General features: G+C 44.5%; 3 protein-coding genes across 3 annotated transcripts; 1 reads left to right on the top strand and 2 right to left on the bottom strand.

Moving 5' to 3' along the window:
* Window positions 1-347: 347 nt before the first annotated feature.
* LOC149348924 (uncharacterized) lies at window positions 348-9,000 on the bottom strand. Its single transcript, XM_089585949.1, has 4 exons — window positions 8,796-9,000; window positions 5,907-6,034; window positions 2,866-3,118; window positions 348-1,117 (listed from the first exon to the last, which is right to left on the bottom strand). Exons 1-4 carry the CDS (start codon window positions 8,833-8,835, stop codon window positions 906-908), a joined length of 633 nt encoding a protein of 210 aa, XP_089442075.1. The 5' UTR covers window positions 8,836-9,000; the 3' UTR covers window positions 348-905.
* Window positions 9,001-12,825: 3,825 nt separating this feature from the next.
* On the bottom strand, window positions 12,826-14,715 carry LOC149348923 (uncharacterized). The gene is made up of 2 exons (XM_089585948.1): window positions 14,277-14,715; window positions 12,826-13,179 (listed from the first exon to the last, which is right to left on the bottom strand). The coding sequence occupies exons 1-2, from the start codon at window positions 14,710-14,712 to the stop codon at window positions 12,959-12,961; spliced, it is 657 nt and encodes a 218-aa protein (XP_089442074.1). The 5' UTR covers window positions 14,713-14,715; the 3' UTR covers window positions 12,826-12,958.
* A 5,020-nt stretch (window positions 14,716-19,735) lies between these two features.
* On the top strand, window positions 19,736-24,256 carry LOC149348922 (uncharacterized). Its single transcript, XM_089585947.1, has 4 exons — window positions 19,736-19,978; window positions 20,991-21,040; window positions 21,648-22,016; window positions 23,861-24,256. Exons 2-4 carry the CDS (start codon window positions 21,001-21,003, stop codon window positions 24,076-24,078), a joined length of 627 nt encoding a protein of 208 aa, XP_089442073.1. The 5' UTR covers window positions 19,736-19,978; window positions 20,991-21,000; the 3' UTR covers window positions 24,079-24,256.
* The last annotated feature ends 1,177 nt before the right edge of the window (window positions 24,257-25,433 follow it).

Genomic DNA, 25,433 nt, shown 5'->3' with positions numbered 1-25,433 from the left:
AACGCATTACGCTACAATATTACAATGTGGGTAAAAAATAAGTGTGAAAACTTCCTTTAGTGCTTTATTTCAAACGTTTTTCCTTTTGTTATACGCCCGCTGTTCTCAGGGTTTGTCCCCAAATACACAGGGCGCAGTTAATTGGAGAGATATAAGAAAGGACTCATTTCAGCAATACGCACAGATAGGCTGACGACGGCGATGATGATGCGCTCGTCTACCTCGCATCGTGCACAGTTGCGCGACCAAATGTGATGCAGCTTTTTTCAAATCTGAATTCACTCAGAATGAACATTGTACTGATTTGTAATGCAAGGAAAGTGAGAATGGACATATATGCCACTATATATTTGTCTAATAACTTAATTTTTTTTATTATACCGGGAAGTACACGAAATAGCAGAATTCTATTACGGGTTGGAGAACGTATATTTCAGCTGAAAAAGTTTTATTTAAATGCGTATTCATGCACACTCCTGGTACTGTCTTCTGTGCTGGCACAAGCTGGAACATACTCACGCATTTGTCTGAGAACATGCCCTGATTTCCGGCTTCAGGGTTATAACTTTATTAAAATGGTCTATAGACAGTCTATAGACTTCTTATTGACTCCGTTGACTTGCTATAGATATTGCTTTTTGTCTATTTATATTCTATAGACTGTCTCTAGACAAAAATCTACTAAAAATGTATGGTCATAAATCTGTAGATTGTCTAGAGACTGTCTATGGCATTTGTATTGCCTGTAGACTGTTCTCTAGGATTTGTCTATAGACTTTATCGACAGAAGTCTATAGACACTCTATGAACTGTTTAAAACTCTTTTTGTAAAACAGCTATGAACGAGTTAAATTAAAACTGTCAGTCATTTCCACCGAGTCCACTCGTAGGGCCACAGTTCCTCCTCAAATGCCTATGGACGGCTTCTCTGCTATCCGGGACGCCAGTGCCCTCGCGTAGTCTGTCTGCAGGATCTTCCACAGGATGCGTTCGCAGTTCTCGGTCGTCTTCTGCACGAACACCTTGTCCACATCTTCGTTGACGAGCACTTGGGAAGGAGGACGCATGGTCATCTTGAGGCTCTCTATCGTGAACGCCTCCAACTTGCTCTTCCCTCCTGCGTTAGAAAAAAGTTAGCAGTGGCTTAGATCTGCTATGGCAGGATATACGTAGCGTGAGCAGTGACGTCACGTGGCTCTGCGCCGGCGGCAGCAGCGGCGAGCGCGCGCGGCGAAGCGATGGCGAGCGCCCGCGGCAAGGCGCGCCAGCTGTGCGCAGTGACGTCACTCGCTCCTCGCGCATGCGCAGTATGGTCGACGGAGGGAGCACGCGAAACGGCGAGACTGTGGCCAGTGTAGCTCACGCTACAAAAACGTCGAGGACGAGTTCTATGCTGCGCTTATGAGTGGACGCGAGAGCGTATGCTGTTTGGTGCGCCATCTGATGTTGATGTGACTTTTTAGGTTCTTTGACTGGTCATCTGCTTTCCATTCTGAGCAGACTGACGCCATTGAACGCATTTTTCATTTTTTTTTTCAATTGTTTAAAGTAATTATTTTATCAATTACACATCCTAAATTTCATTAATTGGCATAATCAAGCACTGTTTTTTTCATTCTGAGCATTTTGACACCTTTGAACCCCGCTTTGCTCTTTTTACTTTTTATTGTTTAATAAATTAAATATTTACAATGATTTCATTAACTAGTCATCGCCTATCACAAACCAGCCAATCAACAATCACTAAGATCACAAATTGCCTTGATATGATTTTTTCTAAGCGGCCTCGATTATTTGCGACGCGCGGTGCCGACTGCTACTACGCCGATGGCTTTTGGACCGAACGAGCTGCATACGCTATCGCATAAAAGTCCAGTTGTCAGACTGTTTTCCGCGCCCGGGGACAATAAGTGGGAGCAACTGCTCCAACATCCGATGCAGTCAAAAGCACACATCATAGCCAAAAATTGCGGTCAAAGGCATCTTTTAACGGAAAAGTGTTTATGAACTCAACTTCTTAAAACATTGTAAGATTTCACTATAACAATCGATACATCCGCAGATCCCCCGTCGGCAGCCTTGCATTTTTTGTTATTAACGTTTTTGCTGTCGTCAGAACCGTTCCCTATTGTTTTTCTATGGCAGTCTTAACTGCTCGATGCGAGCGATGGAAACACTACAAAAGAAAGATTTTGCTACATATCGGAAGTATGGACTATTACCTTCAATATTTCCTTATCAGCACCTTACAGTTTTTCATTATTCAAAATTTTTTTCCCCAAGAATGTTGAACATGGGTCACTACCCCTTGAGTAAGCATTCACGAGAAAGCATTTAGGAGCTTCGACTTGACTCCCGATATCTTGGAAATTTACATGCGGCCACACCAGCAATCCCGTGATGATTGCATTTTATATAGCTGCTTTTATTTAAACAAGAAGGGGTTAGAAGGTTTTTATACATATTTGGGCCAGTCAACCCTTTTACAAATTGTCTATAGATAGTCTATAGACTTCTTCTAGTCTCTGTTGCCTTTCTATGGATATTTCTTCATGTCTATTCATAGTATATGGACTGTCTCTAGAAAAAAGTCTATTAAAAGTGTATGGCCATAACTCTATATATTGTCTATAGACCGTTTATACCATTTGCATTGCCTACAGACTGTTTTCTAGGATTTGTCTATAGAGGGTTTGTAGGCTTTATATACAGAAGTCTATCGACAATCTATAGACTGTCTAAAAAATTTATGTAAGGGAAGGACGCCGCTACAACTTCATGCCGCACATTACTGTTTTTCTGATGACGGTGGAAATTAAATTGCGCACATAGGAAACAAAACAAGCAGATTCGTGGCCGACTCACCCCGCGGAAAGCTCATCTCTACGGTCGCGTAGCCAGCGTTGACAAACAGATCAGCCGTGGTTATCTTCTCACCACTGGGCCTGGAGGTCTTGACGAAACCGTAGCGGACCGTGAGCCCTGCGAAGCTTACTCTGCAGGCCATCCGTTGTCCGTAAGGGCTGTGGCAATCTCCTTGGCGCTGAACACGCCTTTGGAAGCGGTTCGCTGTGCCGTTGGAGAATTCGAACTGGACGTATTCCAGAAAGTCGTCAACCTGGAGCGGGAGAAGGCAGTAAAATATTTGATTTAGGTAAACGAAGTATGCTGGAATTTGTTCAAACTAGTCCTGACGGTGCGTACACAGCAGTGGTTACAGAGCAGGGTAGAATAAGGCCCTAGCACCAGGTGATGCATATTCTCATATATGCAGAAGGTCATTCTCTACTTTACATTCATAGATCCCTGGGAGTCCTCATGCCCCTCCTGGCGCAGTGGTGCAGCGGTTAAGCGATGCGCCACTGCCCTGCGATGGCAGGTGCTCCCTGCGGAGGTCCTTGTGCGAACCAGGTTGCTCTTCCTGAGCGTCTAAACATTAGTTTAATTAGTTTAACTGCCACCTGCCACGGTGGGCAGTTTGCTCACTATCCGGTGGGCAGGTTGTGATGACGCCGCAAGGTCACATGACCTAGGTGGCCCACCTGCCCCTTAGGTTGCTCTCTGGGGACAACCTGCCGCAGTCATCCTCGGGATTTTTCGCGCACAACGCCGACGCCTTTTTCTGGAGACCGGGGCCTTTTGCGCTATCGCGTTGTAACTGGGATGGTTCCGGAGCTTTATTAGGGTGTAAAGTCCGCTATCAGCGTTTTTGTAGCGAAAGCTACATTGGCCACGCACTTGCGATTTCGCTGTGGCGGTGCTCCGACGAGGCACAGAGGCCGACCTTGAGCCGTTGCCTAGCAACCGCCGCAGCTGGCGGACGCCGCGCGCTCGCCGCGCCATCTGGCTTGACGTCACACCGCGCGCCTCGCCACGGAGCCGCCGCCACCGTTTGGTATGACGTCACACCGCTTGCCTCGTCGCTGCGCTCGCCTCCGCTCGCTTTATGAGCTGTGTCGCAAGCTTTCCCTACGTATGTCCTGGCATAGCCGAGCTAAGCCAGTGCCAATTTTTTAGAAGTAGTTCACAAATATACCATTCATAATTCGTTACCACTTTGAACTTCGGCATTCGTAGGCCTGTTTAATATGTTTTGTGAAGGCACACACTCTCTCACAAATGGTTCCGATGCTATAAATTTTTTTGATATACCAGAGCACAGAACATAACGAACTAGACGAAAGAAGGAAGACTTGGGCGGCAGTGTTGAACTTGCAATTTTTATTTGATAACAAAAACCGAGGACAACAGACTAATAGAGAAAATTCAGCGGGCACTTTGGCTCTCTAAAGTGCTGCAAGGCGAAAGCGTTTCCTGGTGCACTGTTTTTTTTTTTATTTTCATATTTCACCTCTCTTATTTTATTTTTTATTCTTGTTTCTTTTATTTTTATGTTGTATTTCTCTTAATTTTTATTTATTTGTTTTATTTAATTTATGAAAGCCATGCATTCACTTGGTGTGCCTATATCAATACTCAAATCCTGAGCCTTCGTGGCGGAGTGGTAGCGTCTGCGCTTCAAATGCCAATGACCCTGGTTCGGTTCCCAGCCTCGACACAGCTTTTTTAAGTAGTAACGCCGAAACGCGGACATACTTGTTAACATCCCTTGGTCACGACAGTATGAGGCATTAAAGGCTTTCGCCTTAATATACTGACTCACGCAATCTTAGAAGTAGCCGTGGTACTATCGTTGAAAGACCGGTGAATAAGAAAAACCTTTAGTTTCATCGTCAGAAAAAACCTTACCCCTCTGTCGCAAGATTCCAGATTTTAGTCGTGCAATACAAGCTTTCTTACTGCCATGTTTCCTGGTTCATGAGACGCTCGTATTTTTTTTATGTTCTACAACTTTTTCTTTTTACATTACACTTCTCTTTTAACATAGTTTTCTCTTTTAGCTTTCTTGCGTAGTTTTCTTTGTCTTTGATCTTTTTGTAGCTTTTAGTTTTCAATATCATGACTTTTTGTGCATCGTTGCTTTTTTTACCGTGTTTTATTTCCTTCATCACGAGGTTTGGCTTTTTCTGCCTGTTGTGTCGTCAAAAGCGGCATTGGAGATTCTTTCAGGCTGGTGCCTTTTTCGTGCCTAGGCTTAACGTCCTTCTTACGATGTCTTAGTTTCAGTGCCTCTTGAAGCAATATTTTCATGCCAAATTGATCTTGGCTCACTTTCTTGGTCATGTGCCCTGATAGGAAACCATATAGTAATTATGTGGTCTTTATTTTTGTCAGAAAAGCCGCCGCGGTGGCTCAGTGGTTATGGTGCGTGGCTGCTGACCCGAAAGACGCGGGTTCGATCCCGGCCCCGGCGGTCGAATTTCGACGGAGACGAAATTCTAGAGGCCCGTGTACTGTGCGATGTCAGTGCACGTTAAAGAACCGCAGGTGGTCGAAATTTCCGGAGCCCTTCACTACGGCGTTCCTCATAGCCTGAATCGGTTTGGGACGTTAAACTCCTATAAACCATACACCATTTTTTTAGAAAAAAAAGTGGGAGTATCAGTGCTTCCGTCCGTGTCCTACCTCTTGTCTAGTCGAGGATGTACTTAGCTCCTGTTCATCAAAACAAAACTAGCCCAATAGCAAGTAATACATAAATGTTTTTTTTTATGGTTGTAGTAGCTTTATCTAGGTTACTCTGAGGCCCTACTGCGTCATTAAAGGCTAGTGTCATAACACCAGGTAACGACTTCGAGACGAGATGATATAAATTATCGCTTTCCACATGACTGAAGTCTAATGAATGTGACGTACCATTTCAAGTCTAGGAGCCTGTCAAAGAGAATGCGAATTCAAGCGTGCCAACAGAAATCTGCGATCTTTGTGTGCTTTTTGGAAGTTTACAGTTTACACTGTGATATCTATAAATAGCTAATCAATCACTAAGACAGTCGAACACTCACCAAGACGTCGACGTCGAGTCCAAAGTCCGGAATCGGGAGCGAGTCGTGAGGGTAACTTAGCAGTTGGTCATCCAAAAAGTAATTCGCTTGTGACTGTGCCGCCGACACTGCCTCTGCTCCTGAATATGCTGTGTAAAGTTAGGAATTAAGCGTTAGCGAAACCTGTCATCATCATCATCAGCCAGACTACACCCATTGCAGGACAAAGGCCTCTCCCATGTCATTAACCCTGTCTTTCGCCAATTGCAGCCACCGTATTCCTGCAAACTTCTTAATCTCATCCGCCCACCTAATTTTCTGCCGCCCCCAGCTACGCCTGCCTTCTCTTGCAATCCACTCCGTTACCCTTGAGGACCAGCGGTTATCTTGCTTTCGCATTGCACATGCCCTGCCCAAGCCCATTTCTTGCTCTTGATTTCTATTAATATGTCATTAACCCGCCTTTGTTCCCTCACCCACTCCTGTGCACTAAACTTATTTAACACCGGTCTTATTGTGATTTCTTTGTCATTCGCAAAAGATTTCTTTTTTTTTCTACACATCAGCATACATGGTCTGTTCTGAAAGTAGTAGGACTCAATTTTTTTAACAAAATTGATTCAAGAGAATAGTACAAACGATTACAATTTTTCAATGTAGCACCTTCCGCACTTACACGCTGCTGCAAATGAGTTTTACAGTTTTCGTTCGCCTCCAGGAAAGCCTGGACCGGAATGCTGTTTAGCTCCCTCGTCACGGCCTGTTGAACCACCTCTACCGATCCGTGATGTTTCCCCTCGAGCGTCGATTTTATTCTCGGGAATAGAAAAAAGTCTGGCGGGGCCAAGTCGAGGCTGTAGGGGGCTGAGGCAGCGTTGCCGCCTTGTGCTGGGCAAAAAAGCGGGGTCCTCATTCACATGATGAAGAAAATCCTACCGGTTGGCCTTTTCCTCCTCTGACAACACTCCCGGCACCAGCTTCGCGCGCGCTTTCCTCATGGATAAGTTTTCGGTCACGATCTCAAAAACTTGGGTTTCAGGAATGCTCATGTCATCAGCAATCATTCTGATACTCATTCTACGATCACTGTTAAGTAAATGTTTCACTCGCTACACATTTTCGTTGGTCTTGCTGGTCGAACGGCGTCTGGAGCGGTCGTCTTCCTCCACTCTTTCCTTACCTTCTCGGAAAAGATTGTGCCACTCAAAAAACACCTGACCTACCCATGGAAGCGTCACCGTAGGCCTCCTTAATCATGTTGTGAGTCTCTTTGCCCGTTTTACCAAGATTTACGCAAAATTTGATCGCGTATCGCTGATCCAGTAAACGCTCGACGATTCTGCGTGACGAGACGTTTCGACAGGGGTTCACAGTACAAGCGACCTCCTCTCTTCTACGGCCGAGAACCGACTGCCGATTTTCCCCAGCATTCCCAATATCCCCCTTCAACGATCCTGCACGCGCAGACCACCTCTCGTCCGCCCGTTCGCCCATGAAAAAACCAGTCCTACTACTTTCAGAACAGACCCTGTAAAATCAATGCTTGAGAACCGGGCCCGAAGGTAATGAAGAGGCACTGTATTGAAAGGCGTTTGTTCGTTTTTCGTTAATTATACAAAGGAGGCAGTTGCAACACCGCAGAGAAACAGGCTGAAACGAAGAGCATGAGCTAGAAAAGCGAACAGTGCTAGTCAGTGCTTCCTTGATTACAAATGTCTTTAGACCTTCTATAGACTTATAGATTATATTGCCTGCCTATGGATATTTACTTTTGTCTGTTTACAGATTACAGACTGTCTATAGGCAAAAGTCTACTAAAAGTGTATGGTCATAAATGTATAGACTGTCTATATGATTTTTATTGTATATAGTCTACAGGATTTGTCTATAGAAAGTCTATAGACTTTATTGGTAAAACTTTATTGATAGTACAGCCTTTGTCAAAAGTTTGGAGCCCAGTGGGTTTTCTTTTGAGCTACACTGTGTCGTTCCTAATGGATCTCTAGCGCTCCAAATTTCCTGGACATGAGAAGATTTCTGGTACTGCCTGCTGCAATAGGTAGGACTTCCATGAATGCTCCTGGAGTCCCAATATAAAGCTTGGAAGTGAACCCCCTGGGCTCTAAACTTTTGACATACACTGTACATAGATTGTCTAAATAAATCTCTTTACTCGTGTACTATGTGTTGTTTGTTTTGTCCTAATTGCTCAAATCACTGCATTAAAAAATAATTACTGTGTCATGTCCAATGAACGCTACAAGCAAAAAATTACTGGGAGAAGTAGAAATAAAACAAGAATTTTAAAAACACCCTGAATAAAGGAGCAGACACTGCCAAATGTCACTTACTTAGATATTGCACAGCTTTAGAAAAACAAACTCTTACGTACATTTTCAATTCCGATGGCTAAAAAAAATTTGCAGATCTTTTTTGTTTTTAATTGCACAAGAGAGTTCTTGCGGACACAAATTTTCAGCATTACGTGGCATTCCGCAGTGCACTGGCGAAGTGAAGTGCGTCGATTTTGGCGTGGACTGCACATCGGAAAGTTATGTGCTCTAGGGAAAGAGCGCGCTACAATCTTTCGTTTCAGTCTAACATCATCAAATTCCATAATTTAGTAAGCAAATTCTAACACAGGAGGCGCGACTTATATAGCACCCTTCGTATTACCAGCACACGTCTGTAGCTTGCCTTCTGATGGCCAGTGAAAAAAATTTGGCGAAATAACTTGCTCTGCATGAGTACATATCACAACTGGTAGAATGTTATATATAATACACTTTTTGTCGCTCACCGGACGTAGGCACAAACACTGCGCTATCCCTGGAATCTCTAATACCGACTTTTTGTACGAAATGCTCACTGCAACACGTCTGGGCATTGAATAAAATAAAAATAACTCACCTGCAAGGAGAAGGCAGAGCACAATAAATGTGCCACCCATGATTTCTGTTGAAGCAAGAGACAGGTGGAGATGCCAAGCTCAGAGAAATAAAGACTACACTCAGCTTCACGAGAGCCTCCTCGCTTTTTGAGAGAACAAAGCGTTAGTCTCACTCTCTTATTTCTGGCTTGCACGAGCTGCGGACGAGGTGGGACATAGACGGGCAGTGCAATACGTGGATAAGATATCGGGTCGTAAATACGCGTGCCCCCGACGTCTGGTTTTCCGGACACGTGTCGGGTGGGGTTTCCGAGCCAGGGTCACGTCGTATCTCTTCGAAAGCGTTTGCATGATGTGTTCGGAGAAAAATGGGTGAGGGGGGAGGAGGGGAGGAATGCTTGCCAGCAGCACGTGATGACAGGCCTTTGGCTTTTCCGCACGCGCGTAAGCAGAAACGTGATAGCGGTAACTGCAGAACACTGCAGTATGTAGTTAGAGCGCATGGAAGTATGTGTAAGCGTTTCAACGTTGGAATTACAGTACCGTTGCCAGCAGTCCGCTTCAACAAAGGAACCTGGTCGCAATAGTTGCCACTGCAAAACACGAAAAGAAAAGAACAAGAACATTTTAATCAGAGACAAGAATGCTCAGGTAAATCTCACGCGATCATGTTTTCATAAAGAGCTCTTGACATATGCATTCAGACAAAATACACCAAAAACATTTTTTCGCGAAACCAACGCATCTCAATTAGTGGTAAGCGACTTCATTGGATTCAGTGTTTTTAGCGGATGTAAAATATTTGAGTGTTTAGTAGAAATGTTGATTTCCTCCTCAATCGATCTGTACTTCGTCGTCATCATTCTCCGCACCATCAGCATCATCACTAAGCGCTCATCATTCATCATGAGCATGTTCAAATGACGTCATCGACCAGTGATAACGCTGAGTCCTGCCATTATTTCTCTCTCCTCGCCACCGTTTATGTTTTGTCTCTTAAAAGACGCATGTTCGGGCTGTTATTTTAACTTTGCACTTGGGGGTGCAATGCTCAATGCGAATTATGGTGAATAAAATGATTTTTTTTAAATGTTTCTTGAATAAACAGCGCGAACGAAGACGAGCACAAAAGACAAGAAAGTGGACGACACAGCGCTGTGCACAAAAGACAAGAAAATGGACGACACAGCGCTGTTCTTGTCTTTTGTGCTCGTCTTCGTTCGCGCTGTTTATTCAAGATGTTTAACCAACTAGCCCGCCAAAACGTGTTAACGCAACTTATTTTAAATGTTGGTGACAAACTAGACAAAGCGACCAACAACCTTACAGAACCTTCACTTTATACGCTAATAAATCGCTTCAACGAAGATTTAGGTCATGGCTTTGCGACATTCTTCACAAATAATGCCACGCCAACGACCCGCACACTGAGCTACAAAATTAAGGGGAAACATTATTTCGGTCATGTTCGTTTGTTCAAGTGCTGTCGCCGGTTCTTAGGGTGCTACTGATTGCGCTTCGCTTAGGAAAGTGCACCTGATCTAAAGCTTTATGATTACTTCGTCTTACGGTTGTTTTTCTCGGTTACTGTTCTCGCCGCTATCTTTTTTCTGAGTTAGGACTGGCGGTAGTTCTAGTTTTTGGCCTTTTGTGATTGCTATAGACTGTGTGAATGGAGAAAGGCAAGAAAATTTTCTGCGCACCCGCAATGATTACAATTCACAAAGAAGAAACAAACTGGAATTTGTGGACCCTATGAAAGGTGCATGCTGTGTGCATGTCTCACACGCATACAAAATGGCAAGATTGCACTCAGAATTACTAGGAATTTAATTACATCACTTTCACGCCGTTTAGACTACTACTTTTTTAGAAAATAGGAGTACAGAGTTGTACCAATGTCTTCTCAAAAAGGTCTAAAATATAATCAGTACACTTACCTCGGTATTTTGGAAGTATTAGATAACTTGTATTAGACCTGAAAGTTGCTTCAATAAGCATTATTGTGGCAGTTGACTGATAGAAAATACTGAGAAGCTCAACAATTTTTCACTTTGTTTTCCCCGCCGAGATGGATCTCGTCGAACTCTACAACAGCGCTTGCAAAAACTCAGAACACCAAGGAAGTCTATTAAAGAAGTGGAAAAACACACTGAATGGCTTGTTTGATTGTTCGGCAGTATTCCGCATACGAATATATGATGCTCTGGTGCATCGTTTTTTGTTTGCCGGCCACATGAAGCAAATTCGTTAGTGACTGCGACATTGCAACTAGCGTGGAATGCACAAGGACAGCGACAAAAGGAACCGACGGGACAGCACGCTAGCTGTCCCGTCGGTTCCTTTTGTCGCTGTCCTTGTGCTTTCCACGCTAGTTGCAATCTCGCAGTCACTAACGAATACACACCAACTAGCCCAGCTGTCTTCCATGATCATGAAGCAAATGGGCAAGGTGTCCCACTGCACTGCAAAGAGTTAAAAGCGTGCAACTGCACATCCATATTCTACTAGCCGTAGAGAATAAATTCACCAAGGTATTTCAGAGCACCTGTTGAAATACATCAAGTAAAGCTCCAGCTTTTGTCTTGTCATGAGCCTTATCTCTGGCACTAGGATATATTGCAGCATGCCGACTTTGCAACAGATGAAGGTTTGTGTCTCGGTAAATATCCTTAAAGGGTGTTCTCAACCCCAGCCGCACACTTAAATGGCCCAATATTGAAACTGTATTGGCAAATGTCGGTCCTGCAAAGGGCCACAGTCAAACCATCCATTTCCAATGTTGGGCTGTTTACTTGTACTGCTTGGGAAAGTGCACTCTGGAGGGCACTACCATCGTTCGTGACCGGTTTAGAGCTTGAATCAATATCTCGCTGAGGGCGAGATTTTACGTGAATCCGTGAATTTATTTTCAGTCAATTCAATTCTTGTACTGGGCTTATGGCCACTATCAATATTCATTCACTTGAAGGGCGAAGACGGAAATGCCACTTTTATTTCCTCTATTCCCTATTCAATCATTAATTAGAATTAGACCCACCTCTTAACTTATCTCGGATGCTCTGTTCATCTGACATACGTGACATTCACGGACGCACTAACACAAGACTTTGAGGAAAGTGACTGCTGTAAATTTTCGTTTTTTTTTTTCTGCGTAGAATATTGGATTGGAACCACCTTATAGCTTTTTCACAGTTGGCAATCTGTAGGTTAACATGTGTTTTGTTATTCTGTTCTGGATTCTAATTGTGTGCTTTTACTAAAACGCGTATATCCTGTTTGGACCCCGTTATGGTCTGTGGCATATATGTACGCAGTAAATAAATTAGATTACATAACACCTTATTGCTCTTATTAATGTACACTTTTTCCTTTATCTAACCTTGAGTCTCGATGTTTTTCAGTTGTATTGTTCAATTTATATCACTTGATGCCCATAACACAATTCTAAGTTACGTCTAATACTTCAGTACACTCTACCATCTACGTTGTATTTGCCTTTATGAATTCAGTTCAGCTGAAATGAGTTTTACTTTTTGTCTGTAACTACACGCCTAGACATGATGTAAACACACGAGCCGTGACATCGATCGTGCTTTATCTTTCATGACTCAGTAAGCCACATAAAGATCCAGTAGTAACGTAAGATGTTCGGCACACAGCGCACGAGAATGCACTCCTCGAACTCTCTTCACAAATGGCCGGCGCACTCAGTTAGAAAACAGAAAAAAAACTTAACGACGTCAGTATTGTCTCTATCGCGTATGACAGCATGTCAAGTATACAGCACTGTCGAAAAACAAGGGAGGAGCTTATCAATGAAAACACTGAAATCACTGCGGCGGCCCGCATTGGAGCAATGCGAAAGCAAAATTTCCACATACTATATCAACGTCCGTCGCTATTCTGACGTCCATGCACTGTATTGATGTCCATGGTTATTTTGACGTGCGAGTGTAATTTTTTCGCGTGTAATTAATTACAAGTTACAACTCATGAACCAAATTTTTACCACAGCAAAATCTCATCACGCACTATCCAACACAATCAAACGTTTGCACATATACCTTTATTGGAGGACACAATAGTGCGGAGAAGTTTTGATGACGCGACAAGCCATCCAATGCTTGCACATTAGTAACGATGGTCGATGAGGCTAGCAGGAACTGAGGTGACCATTGAGCTATCCGCCGATGGCAGACCCTGGGCTTATACTAGCCAGCATCTCGCGTATCAAGCCTGCGTACGAAATCGCGAGCGCTTCCCAGAGCGTCATCTCTACATTCTCGGTTGCCTTGGACGTGAAAACAACGTCGACGTCGGGATGAACAAGAACGTTGTCCATTTCTTTCATCGCCATCTTCAGCGAGTAGAGACGGAACGCAGTCAGTTGGGTCGGCCTGCCTGTTTGAGAAAAGCAGTTAAGGTGACAATTAAGCTCCTTCTTTAGGATACGACGCGTCAGCTTTAATGGTTGTTTGCTACCTTCATTTTTAATTAGTTCCTCTTTCTATTGTGTGGGGTTGCGTTGAATAGCACATAGTTAGCTAAGGCCATCATGCGCCAAGATATAGGAAAAGTTGGAGAATCTTTAGAGATATGAAAAATCACCGGTGGTGTAGAGGGCATAAAACGTTTGTACTACCTAGTAATAACAGAGGAAAAGAAATTTAGAAATGGCTAATGCTAAAGTAGGTCGGGTAGCCTCAGCGGCCATCCTTGGCTGTTCAGGGATCTCGAGGCTTCCAACCAATGAAATAGAGACCTCAGCTTTCTTCTCAGTTTCACTTATCAGCACATTCATTAGCATTCATCAGTAGGTATACTGGATCACGTGATACACCACAGGAAACGAAAGGTATCCCTTTAACCAACTGCCTCAATGGCTTAAGTGTGTCTTACTCGCAATCCAACGGTCATGGGTTCGGGTCCCAACTAACTATCCTAATTTACTTCTGACCACAGTTAACTTGAATTCTTTACTTGACATTTGACATTACACGACAATTACATAACATTTACATGACGTTTGAGTTATGCTACGACCTCGTAATCAAAATTTAACTCTGTGTCTAATCATATTCATTCCACAGTTCAATGTGTGACTACACGACACTCTCGACCAATAGGAATTGACAGACATGTCAACGCTAACAACTATGGCGGTTTGTATATTCTGATCGCAAACTTGACGCGGTCGCTTAAGAAATAAAAGAGGCAGCATCGCTATTGTCGACCTTAGTGCTTGTATGGTATCTTCCACTTCTGTTTGCCAGCAATTCTTCCCTCTATATGAGCTTAGCGATATTTCTAATTTCAGTAACTCGGCGTGTTTCCTAACTTGTACGCTGAAGTGTGCGAGAGTCGTGAAATATATTAATCCTGAGAACGAGCACACGAAACAAGCTTCAAAGATGTACAGACTAATTGTTGAGAAGTCTGACATGCTAGATGCATGCGCGCGTGCTTACATGTATACATTAATGCAAAGTAGGTCTTGCCTCGTGTAGCGGAGATCTCCATCTCTCCGAGACCTTCTCGAACAAAGAACTGCAGGGGACGGCCTTCGCCGCCAGGCACCATGGTCTCGAGGTCGTACCTCGCCATCAGACCGGCGAACGAGAGATTGCAGGTGATGGTGACGGTGCCGGCGGACCACTCCTTACGGCAGTCGCCCTGTCGTTGCACGCGTCGACGAAACCGCCAGGCCGTGCCGTTCACCAGCCCGAAAGGGAAGACATGAAGCACCGTGTCGTTGAGGACGTCCACCTCAAAGCCCACGTCTTGCAGAGGGAATGAGTCGCGTGGAACGAAATCCAGAAGGTTGTCGACAAAGAAGTTCTGCGATGGGTTCGTACACTCCCCGCCATCTGTTGACAAGAAAGCAAACGAGAATTTCTGTTGTTGGTTCTGCGGCGTCGACATTGGTGTAACCATGCTGATGAGCATGAAATGAAGTCACCAAGACGTCACTGCAACACGCAACGCGTGGCTTCAAGAGTTACTACAGAGTGACGTCTCGCGGCCTCTGCCTGAGAAGACCAATATAATAAGAAGCCGTGTTGTATATTACCACCACGAAAGCTGTCGCTGAATATCGCTTTACGCAGTGGTAACCGTCGTCTGAGTTTTTCTCATGATCAAATCATACGTTATGTTCAAAGTTAACGAAGCTTTACATGCATATGATCATTACACAGAAACCCGTTTAAACGTAAATTGCGTAGAACACAAGTGCGGCTCCCGGCTATTAGCGGGCATTGGGCTAATTTTAACTTCAGATATCAATAACATGCATCGATAGTTTCTGTATAGTTGATGGCAAAAAGTATCGAAGTGCCTCCTTTTAACCCAACTATGTAGATTAATGTAAGCGGCAGTAAATCAGTGCCAATTCTATAAGTACCTCCTTCTACGCAGCTCTGTCACAAAAGAACATTGTCGCTGTCCTCCTAGTAATCAGAGTGGCGAACGTAACGACAGTACCTACAGAAAACACTTTTCTTTGAGGCCGCCTGCTTTCGATTTTTCTGTTATGTGAAATCCTATGACGGATCATTTTCTATTCGGCGAGCATAAGCTGAATTGAAATTAACCGCACTGTTTAGCCTTTTACTCTTGAAACTATACGGAAGTTTTTCGCACTAACGAACAAAGGCCGTACTTACAAAACATCACAACCAGCGTTGAAACTATGAGCAGCATCTTGTTGAGCCTGCAAAAACAAGAGAAAAAGCTCAGGCAGCCCGCACTTTGTGGTAACTCGTCTTTTAAACCAATTTCGTTAGCTTAAGCGTCTGTAGATCCTGACAAAGCCTCTGCAAAACGTGCTCATGCGCTTAAGTAGTGTACAGGTGCGGCCAGAATAATACGGAGCACAGGAAGGGTCGCGGAGCAGCGGAAACGTGCTTATGCGCGCTGCCTAGCAGTGGCGACAGGAACTATCTTATTTTGGACGCGGCGAGATGGCGCCGGTAGCACGGACCCACTTTTTCCGCAGGCCTGTCAACATCACAGCATATAGCATGCAATCCCTTGCTCTATAAGCGACTGCTACTCTGCTGACAGCGCCATGCGCTTCGTTGCCCCTTTTCTCGCATCGAGGAGCGGCGCCCGCAGTAAACGGGCGCAAGACGGCCGTTTTGGCACTGCGTGTTATCTCGGCCCTTCAGTCCGCGCGGCCACCGCTTTGCAGTTTAGTCGATGCGCGACACCGAGGCTGAAGTGAGCACGCCTGGATGAAGGCAGCACCTGGCGGTGTTGCCCGAACCAGCTCAGCATCTTTCGAACAGTGATAACGGCAGGGTTGCAGCAAAGAGGGGGGCTCGGCAGCAGGCACTCTCGCTGCGCGCGGATAGCCAGGGGTGTCTTTGTTGTGCTGATAGGTGGCGCTTAGATGCAGTTTCTACTAGCTTGGCCGCCTTTCGCGTGCTCCGTATTATTCTGGCCGCACCTGTACAATGCAGTGCTTAAAGTTAGAAGGGTCGGCGCGGTACCTCAGAACCCCCACCAGTATTAACAAGTGATTTCAGATCCCCCGTGCAACAATGTAGAGACTGCATGAATGCAGATCAGGCAATCATTGTTTATTGTTGTTGTCAGTGGTGGTCGGAATATTTCTTCTCTATCGTTTTGAAAATTTCACTGTGATTTTTAACGAGAATCCTTAGCATGTTTTCTTAATTTTTCTGAAACCAGAAGCGGTGAAAAATAAAAAGTCGCCAACACTACACAAATGCTGGAAGAAAAAAAAAGGGGGGGGGGGGGGGGGAGGGGGGACTCGTGCCCTCACATCACGACTCAGTCCATAGGTGGCCACTCAGTTCCAAGGCAACGCAACAACGCCCCACTGGCATACGGGCAGAGGCACCACACTGGCTCACTGGCACCACACAACAAGCTCACTGGAAGAGCACAGTGACTGTTGTGCTCTAACTACCTTAACCTAGAAGATAAGCGTTCTGTACTTGTCTTCTTGGCCGCTTTCTTTGGCATTCACTACTTCCTTAATATGCCAAAAACGCTATAACGAGAATCGCGATTCGTCGTGCTGTCACGCGAATAGCCCAATAAGACAAATTTCTCGCACTCACCTTCCTGTTCCACGACTGTGAAACAAACACTCAGTGCCTATATCGCTGACATCCGCCATCGTTTTGGCTCAGAACGTGGGAGCAGATAAAGCAGGGTGGTTTGTAGATAACGGATCTGGCCCCGTTATCATCCGCGAGCCCAATGAAGCCGCCAACAAGAGCTGTCTGTCTGAAAGTGGCTGACGCTAACGGTCTGGGGTTTCCCTACGGAGTAGAACTGTTTGATAAGGAGTCCGAGCACTGTTTACTGATATGTAAATGAAAGCTGGCGGTATATGATTAAAGATACAGTTGCTGTGAACGCACGTGGCGGGACACAGGGTGCGTACTTGTCAGCAGTGACGCGCGTAGCACCCTTTGGACATGAGTAAAAACAAGATCCCGTTCTTTACGACTGTTTCATTGTTCACTGGAAAGAGCACGTGCGGGATACGGCCAGGTCACGGAAGGCAGCGCGATTATCTGCTAAATAACACTCCAACCAATTATGAATCGTGATTCGCTGCCGACTACAAGCGGTGGATTGTGATTTCATATCACAGCAGCCTTTCCAGCCACACTGTTGGGCGAACCAGTACGACTGGTTGCAAATACCGTCCTTCGTTTATATTTTCTTACTCAAACCCTGTGCGGCCTCCTCCTGCCCCGCACCCCCCACCCCCCAGAAGCTCCTTGCTTTTAATAAATGTTCAAACACATTCATCATGTAATTAAAGATGGAAAAGATAGAAAGAAGAGAAAAAAGGTAGACAGAAGATAGAAAGAAGGTCGTAAGGAATAGAAAGAACAAACGAAAGTTACAAAAACATAAAAACGTGTGCATCCATGGCGTAAATTGGCTGTCTCTATTATTTGTATTTGGTATGCTCTGCATATACCACGAAATCTCCTTTACTCTTGCTCGCTTAATTCAAACTTCCGGTTTACTCAAACTGAATCTTTGGTTCCGTCAACAACGCGTGCGTCAAGGGGAGCCGGGATGGGATCTTTTTAATTTTAACTGCACGTAATTCGAACAAATTTTCGGTCTCCTTCGAATTCCAGTTATCGAGATTCGTCTCTACGTAGATATCACAATTATATATGTCTAGTGTGCGACATGTCTCGACATTAATGCTTGTAGAGTTATCATGAATTCTCTCACCTGTTTGTAAGTATTTTCCGCGCAGGGACAATATTCATATGAAAAGACTGCACGCAACTGATTCTACTCTTTATAATCATGGTAACGCCGCCCTTTGGTGACGAGCCTTCGTTACAAGACGAAAGAACGAGCATACTAGCTTGCACTCGGACATTTACACTCACACCCACGTGTGGATCGTAGTCATTATATATACTTGCAGTTTGTGCGGCTCTTTGCAGAGGACTGCCTTATATGCCGACTGCCCAGGTGGCCCAGGTAATCGGCCCAATATTAGAAACCTATTGGCAAATGCTGGCCCTACAAAGGACAAGTGTGAAGCCATACATTTTCAGTACTGGGCTGACTATCTGTGCTGCTGCGGATTAGTCAGTAGTCAACTTCTGCTGTGACAATCTGCAGCCCAGATCCGAGTAGACGAACTTTAAAAGAAGGCGAGAAGCCTATTTTTTACCTGACTGATTTGCGCGCTGGCGGAAAATTTCCTCTCTATCCCATTACGATTCCTTTTCAGATTCCCTTCTTCTTATTTCTACTTCGCATTTTAATGCTATAGTGTTAGGTGTGCCATGACGGTGAGAACTGTTCGGCGTAGGCGTCGATGTGTGAAGCCTCCACCAGATGGCAGATGGAAGGTGGCGTTTAGAGGCACTTCCCGCTCTTCACCTGTCACCTGCTATAACAGCGGCTAGAACACAACACTGACTCTAATGACATAGCAGCGATAGCATCTTGGTAAGGACACTTCAGTGCTATGTGAGGGTTGTTGGGTTCTAGTGATGATAGTGGCTTCGTGAAGTTACAAGTAGCTGTAATACAACTCGTGCCCCAGGCTGCATAACGACAGCACAAATTAGGGGATAGTATAGAGAAGAATTTCTCCGCATCAATCTAATTGATCGGCCATCAGTTTTTTTTTCATGGCGTGTGGAGTTCACTACGAAGAAAAATAAGAAAAAGGAGGGTTGGCTTGTTCCGAAAAATAACGTCAATATCACATCGACTAATATTTAAACGAAAAAAAAACAGGCATAAATAAGGAAAGAACCTATGGCTGCATGGGCACGAGTGCCCAACTTGAGGCGTCAGGGCTTCAGATTCCGCCACTGCTTTGTGAGTTCGGTTTAAGATATTAGTACAGGGTTGTTCGCCCTGACGCACACGGTCTCTGAAAAGGCGGCTAGAAAACGGCTAGCAAACAGCAAGAAACGGATACTGCACACATTCTATGAGTGACTGCGTAGAAAGTAGCGTTTCTTGCCTAACGGTATTCTCGGCATCTCGTACGGAATGTGACCGTTTCTTTTCACCCCGAAGTAAAAAAAAAAAATCGGAACCTAAAGTTTATGCGAGAAATTTATGCTACCTGTTTACACGTCATCACTCAGCGAGTCGAACACAAAATACTTGCCACAGCAACGAGTTTTCATTTCTTTCTTTAACATTCAAAAGCGCACGAAGCTGGGGGGTTTTACTGAGCACCGTTTTTTTCCCAACGTGTTCGCGGATTCATGCACTGCAACAGTCAGCTCTAGTTGCAAACACGCACAACAGCGCACATAAGGAGAAAGGAGATAACAAGCAAAAAAACAAAACAAACAACTAAAGGAATGACAACGCCAACATCCCCAGCACGTGCGGATATTCTGCGCTATCAGCAGTCTACCGCTACTCACTTATATCCGTGTTCAAGGTAAGCGCATTCAGTTGCCGCGTGGAAAGGGCGGGTGACTGGTGTTCACACAAAGGCTCGCGCAGATAAAGTCCTCGACATTGAGTTACCCCTCGAGATAGACGCTGATTCGTACTCCGTTCTCCTATCGGCGGACATTAGGGCCAGGCCCGTGACGTCACTGTCTCTTTACGCGCCACGCGCGGTAGCGGCATGAATACGAACTAACATTCGAGAGAACGCCTTGCACTTTCGGTTTCACAAAGGCGGCCCATCGGGACCCATCGCTGTAAGGTAAGTTGGTCTCCTGTGCCAAACTTTTACTACTAATATCTTCGGTGCATGTCTGAAAAGACAAGAAAAGGGGTCATGGAAAAAACGTCCTTAGCAGGCCTAGTTTTAGGTTTCTGATAGTCTGGCATGTGCTACTAAACCCAAAGCTCGGTTTGTACTTTCTCCACCACCATAAATATCTGCCACGCGGTTAGTGACCGTGCTCTGTCGACGTTAATTTCACAGTGTGCAGATAAGACTATTAGTAAGGTAAACAGGATCAGAAAAATTTTGATATTTTTTTAATTAATTACTTTAGCGCAGTGAGAAGAGGTGAGCGGCGTGCAGCACTGACCTTTACTGCAATTCGGCCTTCCGCTCAGCTCAAATGTCGCATACGTCGGTCATCTGCTTCCGTTGCAAAGATAGCGAAAATTCCCCTTGTAAGCAATGGCTTTTGCTGCCGAAGCGTTCACGGCCTACGCGGAAATTCGGTACGGGGGACGTAGAATGTAGCCGATTCTCCAACGTGAGTAATAAAGATATCCTTTCGTAATTATTCAATAATGTGCTGCCTTATTCTTAAGTATAAAGCCCTAAGAGATTCTCTTCTGACTAATGTGGTGTGGCTCGTTATGCATGGCTAGAATTCCAATCAATAATCCTAAATTGAGAAGCGCCGCTCTGAAATTTGCGATTTCCACGAATGCTACAAGCCCGCCCCCCCCCCCCCCCCCCCCCCCCCCGAACCCCTCCTCCCTTTCTTGTACATGGCTCAGAAGCGAACCTTTTGAGCGCTTTGCTTTTGGCAGAGGCTGTGCTTACATATATTTTTGCCAGCGTAGTACAGCGGTGATCTCCGTGTGTGCACGGTATGAAAAGTGGAACTCAACGGACGAAGTCCCCTCTGTACAGTAGTCTTCACGCCCAAGCTTGCAGCTAAAGCATAGTTGTAATCAAATTTATTGGCATAAAGTTTTCTTCAAGCATGGCGTCAAATACAGCACAATCAAGCTCGATTCGTTCTTTTCAGAACTCAGACGATGCTGCTTCCAGTCGTAGCGGCCGTTGTTCTCATCTTTCGTAAGTCTTTAATTGTTTCCAAAGAAAAGTTCACTGGTACATCTCATTGCATTACGTGTTGTCAACGCGATAGCATTAGAAACTGTTCATTCTTTGGCTGGAAGTGATGCCACTTCCGGTCTTGTGACGTCCGGTCCGGTCCAGCGGCGTAACTTTCCTCCAGTGAATAAGAATTGCCCGGTTTGTCGGCATCACTTCCCTCCAGCCAATGAGCGAATTCTCTGACCGACTACACGTTTTTTTTCTCGATGAGGCCTTTAATGCTATGGCATTTAAAAAAAATCACGGGACATTTACCATTGTTGTAAGGCGAATTTCTGCGACAGTTGGAGTGGGGTGAAATGCATTCTCAGGAGGGAAGTTGTAACTACGGGCAGCAGTGCAGGATTCCTGATTGGCATCACGGGCAAACTCTAGTAAATGCCGCTTGAAGTGACGAGTGACGTCATTGTTAGACATTGTTACGGGAGTCGTCCAATGTGGGGAAGAATTGCAGTAAGGGAGTAATTACTAGCATCTGTTTTCTCTTCTTAAACATGCAACTTAAAGCTCTGGAGCTGATGTGAACATTCTTTTAACGCGTTCCTGTCTTCCCTTCTTCCGACAGACGGGGCGCAATGCGGTCAGTCGTCGCTCAACTACTTCATGGACAACTTGCTGCGTACCGCCCCTAAAGACGCCTTCCCTCTTCGAGACGCCGACTTCGAAGTGGACGTGCAGAACGACACCGTTCTCGAGTTCTACCCTTTCCAGCTTGTCAATGGCTCGGCTATGCGGTTTCGCCGCCGAGTCCAGCGTCTCGGAGACTGTCGCACGACGCGCTCTGGTGGCGCCAACGTAATCACCTGTCCCCTGTCTTTTGCTGGACTGACGGCGTCCTACATAGTCGAATCCGAGACGCCAAGTGTCGCTAGTCGGCGCGTGCATTTCTTCGTCTACGAGGGACAAGGACAGATGGAAGTTGCTGCGACACCCGGTGAGCTTGGTTGAGGCACACGAAGTTTGGGGTTCGTTACAGTGTCATACTTTATTATGCAAGGACTATTCATATATTATGAAGCTAGAAAAGGAGATACGGTGGCTGCAGCTGGCAAAGGACAGGGCTAATTGAAGGGACATGGGAGAGGCCTTTGCCCTGCAGTTGGCGTAGTCAGGCTCATGATGATGGTGATTATGATAAGTACGATAAGTACTATATATTGACGTCATATACTGGAATAAGAAGGTCATATAGTACTCCAAGTACTCCAGGGATATCGATTCTCTATATACGCAGTTATAGGCCGACCCAAATGCATGTCTATCTGCTCACTAACGCTAGAGAAAAATACACAATAGCAAAATAGAAACTAGCTAAATGTGGGTGACGGAACAAACGCGGGTTAATGGCATCCTAGTCGAAATCAAGAGGAAGAAATGGGCTTGGGCACGGCATGCAATGCGAAGGCAAGATATCCGGTGGTCCTTAAGGATAACGGAGTGGATTCCAAGAGAAGGCAAAGGTCATAGGGGGCGGATGAGATTAAGAAGTTTGCGGGGATACGGTGGCCGCAGCTGGCGAAGGACAGGGTTAACTGGAGAGACATTGGAGAGGTCTTTGCCCTGCAGTGGGCGTAGTCAGGCTGATGATGATGATGATGAAATGTTTAAGATATCCGTGGGTCAAAACTCCCACAGGCCAAACATGCGTTCAGGTAGCTGATGATATTGCGAAGTTAGCTGAGAACAGTAACGTGACTGCAGACGTGTCCACTCCATTTATTAGCATCCATTATTCAGCATCATTCCGCATCCAACAAAAGAAATACCGGAACAAGAACAAAAACGCTGTGGCAAGCAGGTTGACTAGGTTATAGCCCCTTTATTGTCTTGCAGCGCTGAGGTACTCATACATACACTAAATACAATATATTTGAATATTAGGTACATATTGTATTTACAGTCGTGCAACAAATACAAGAAAAGAAGCGACTTAAGCAAGAACATTCAAAACTTGCCTAATACAGGTTCACATGTTATGAAACACAAACACAGGTATAACAGATGTTGAGAAATGTAGTTCTGATATGAAGAAGCCATTGTACTGAGATACGTACAGTTATATGCAATATTCCAAGACACAAATGAGTGACACAAAAACGAAGCATATTGCATCAAAAAGAATATTTAACAACAATTGGTTTGCAATCTTGTTGCACAAATTTCTCAGTACAGCCGCACATAACGTCTTCTTCGGCATCCCTGTAAGAGAGTTAAGGTGATTAAAGTAATAAGGATATTTCTATTATTAAGGGCCTGGTGTTTCATTTTCATGAAACTGATCTATTTGTGATTTGAGCAATGGAGTCTATTTTCAGTTAGCTCTCCATGGGTGCTTGCTTATTAACGGTCACATTTAAAGAATTATACACTTCACAAAACAAAAACTAGGTACTGTATTTGAATCAGGAAGTAAAAAGCTTGTGACATCGACAAGTATTCCTTACGTGATGATGAAATAAACGCCACAGTTGTATTAAACATCGTCGTCGCAAAAATTGCTGGCGTCACGAAGCATTCTTCTCCCAAAATGAAAGCTCCGTATTCCAAGATATTTTTCTTATCATCTGATTCATGAGAAATTTGGCAGGGTATTGTGTGACTAAAGCATGCTAATTTGCTGTTTTAATTCACATTTACGCAAAGTACAAAAATTTTTGAAAGCATGGGCAAACAATGAAGGGAAATGTGTCGCAGTGAGATTCGATATGTCGCGAGAAGCTATTAACCAGCTATTACTTCGTTACAAGTAGTGATGTTGCCTTTGTTCTTCTTAAACAGGGAGGCGGACGCAGATGACTGCCTTTGGCCTGCAGTTCTTGAACGTGACGATGCAGAAGATGGGAAGCGTTCTGGTTCATCCCGATGTCGACGAAATCTTCGCGAAGAAAGCATCCGAGAATGTGGAACGAACATTGTGGGAGGCGCTCGTGGACTCCTACGCTGCCATGATGCGGGGAGTTGTGGGGGGCATACGAACACCCCCCGTGATATCGTAAAAAGCCGCTTTACGCTTTCTTAGTTTCCCTCTCCTGATTTTCAGAGCCCGAGTTGATTTCGATGTGTCGCTTTAATAATGCAGATCAAACCATAGGCATACGACACTGCCCTCGTGTGAGGATGTTCCACAATTACGACATGAAGCGATGTGAAAGAATTGCATTTCTTGAGGCAGCATTAGATCCTACTTATGGTACTGTAGCACAATGCCCGATTATGTTACTTAAGTTTTAACTCAAATGCCTTCGTTTTAGAAACATGTCTAATGTGAAGAGCTGCGATCATACCCGAGGTTTTTCTTTTTCTTTTGGTTGTGTCTGAAGTAGATGTATTGAGTCTGAGATGATTTCGTGCCATGAATGAAGAAGAAGTGAAAGAAATGAATTATTATTGACCTCGTATTATTTCGATCATGATTGAAGCAGAAATAAAAGAAATAAATTATTAATTACCTCTTGCGTTTCTTGTTGATTAGTACTGTTTGCGGGCTTTTTTTACTACGCCTATTTCGGTTTCATATCGTTGCTTAGGCCGCAGTAATTACATCGGCTGTTACCTCGCGAACACTTAGTGTACCTTCTTTTTTCTGAGCTAGCTGTTTGGCATATCCCGAGGTCTGTACTTCAGCTTCTTTCTCATAAATAAGTAAATACGTTAAGCTAAACGTAAAAATTACAATTATTCCTTTTTTTTTTCAAGTAAACAAAGCGAAGATGGGGCCCTTGGCCACATAGCCCACAACGACCAATGATTGCAAAGAAGCCTCAGTCCGTTAGCCGACATATGGTTAACAAGACTTCTCCCCTCCGACGAAGAGTACTTTTGCCGAAACGTTGGTTGAAGGACTGACGCTTACATCCCTCCATTGTTCATTATTCAAATTCAAATTCAAATTCTTTATTTCTGCCTTGTAAAGATACAGACAGCGGAGGCGCAGAAAAAAGCTGAGAGACAGCTTGACTAAGCCGCAGCCCCCTTTCGCTTGGCAGCAGCTTGACAGCAAGGCTTTTAATACAAAAGGCAGTTGCAAAGCGTGATAACAAGTATACAGTAATGAGCAGGTACAAGAGAAAACGAAAGAACATTATACAAAATTGACACAATATTCACATTGGGTAGACACAGTAATGGCAGCAAAGAAAAAAAAAGAGAAAGAGAAAAAAAAAGTACAAGACAAAAAATCCTACATGCTAGCATACAAAGCACGCAAAGACCTGTTTGACGAACTGAAAAGGTCAAAATTATTATATATATACGCGACAGCATTATGTGCTGTCCTTTCGTATGTTACTCGAATCGACATTAACGCCGATATAACTATACTCTCCTTTCTCTCGTAAATCTTCGCGGCAAT

Source organism: Amblyomma mixtum, chromosome 4 (genome assembly GCF_055824585.1).
Source record: "Amblyomma mixtum isolate Tamu chromosome 4, ASM5582458v1, whole genome shotgun sequence".
In the NCBI taxonomy this organism is placed as follows: Eukaryota; Metazoa; Arthropoda; class Arachnida; order Ixodida; family Ixodidae; genus Amblyomma; species Amblyomma mixtum.
The sequence above is the reverse complement of the archived record's forward strand: the minus strand, read 5'-3'. Positions and strand labels throughout refer to the sequence as shown.

Bases quoted from the DNA above. Each gene is read 5' to 3' on its own strand.
- LOC149348924 (XM_089585949.1), bottom strand. From the start codon at position 8,835: ATGGGTGGCACATTTATTGTGCTCTGCCTTCTCCTTGCAG. The intron at 6,035-8,795 runs GTGAGTTATTTT...AACTTTACACAG, and splicing joins GCTCTGCCTTCTCCTTGCAG to CATATTCAGGAGCAGAGGCA. The intron at 1,118-2,865 runs GTGAGTCGGCCA...TTTCTAACGCAG, and splicing joins AGAGATGAGCTTTCCGCGGG to GAGGGAAGAGCAAGTTGGAG.
- LOC149348923 (XM_089585948.1), bottom strand. From the start codon at position 14,712: ATGGTTACACCAATGTCGACGCCGCAGAACCAACAACAGAAATTCTCG. The intron at 13,180-14,276 runs GCAAGACCTACT...TTTCTCAAACAG, and splicing joins GGAGATCTCCGCTACACGAG to GCAGGCCGACCCAACTGACT.
- LOC149348922 (XM_089585947.1), top strand. From the start codon at position 21,001: ATGCTGCTTCCAGTCGTAGCGGCCGTTGTTCTCATCTTTC. The intron at 21,041-21,647 runs GTAAGTCTTTAA...TTCTTCCGACAG, and splicing joins GGCCGTTGTTCTCATCTTTC to ACGGGGCGCAATGCGGTCAG. The intron at 22,017-23,860 runs GTGAGCTTGGTT...CTTCTTAAACAG, and splicing joins GGAAGTTGCTGCGACACCCG to GGAGGCGGACGCAGATGACT.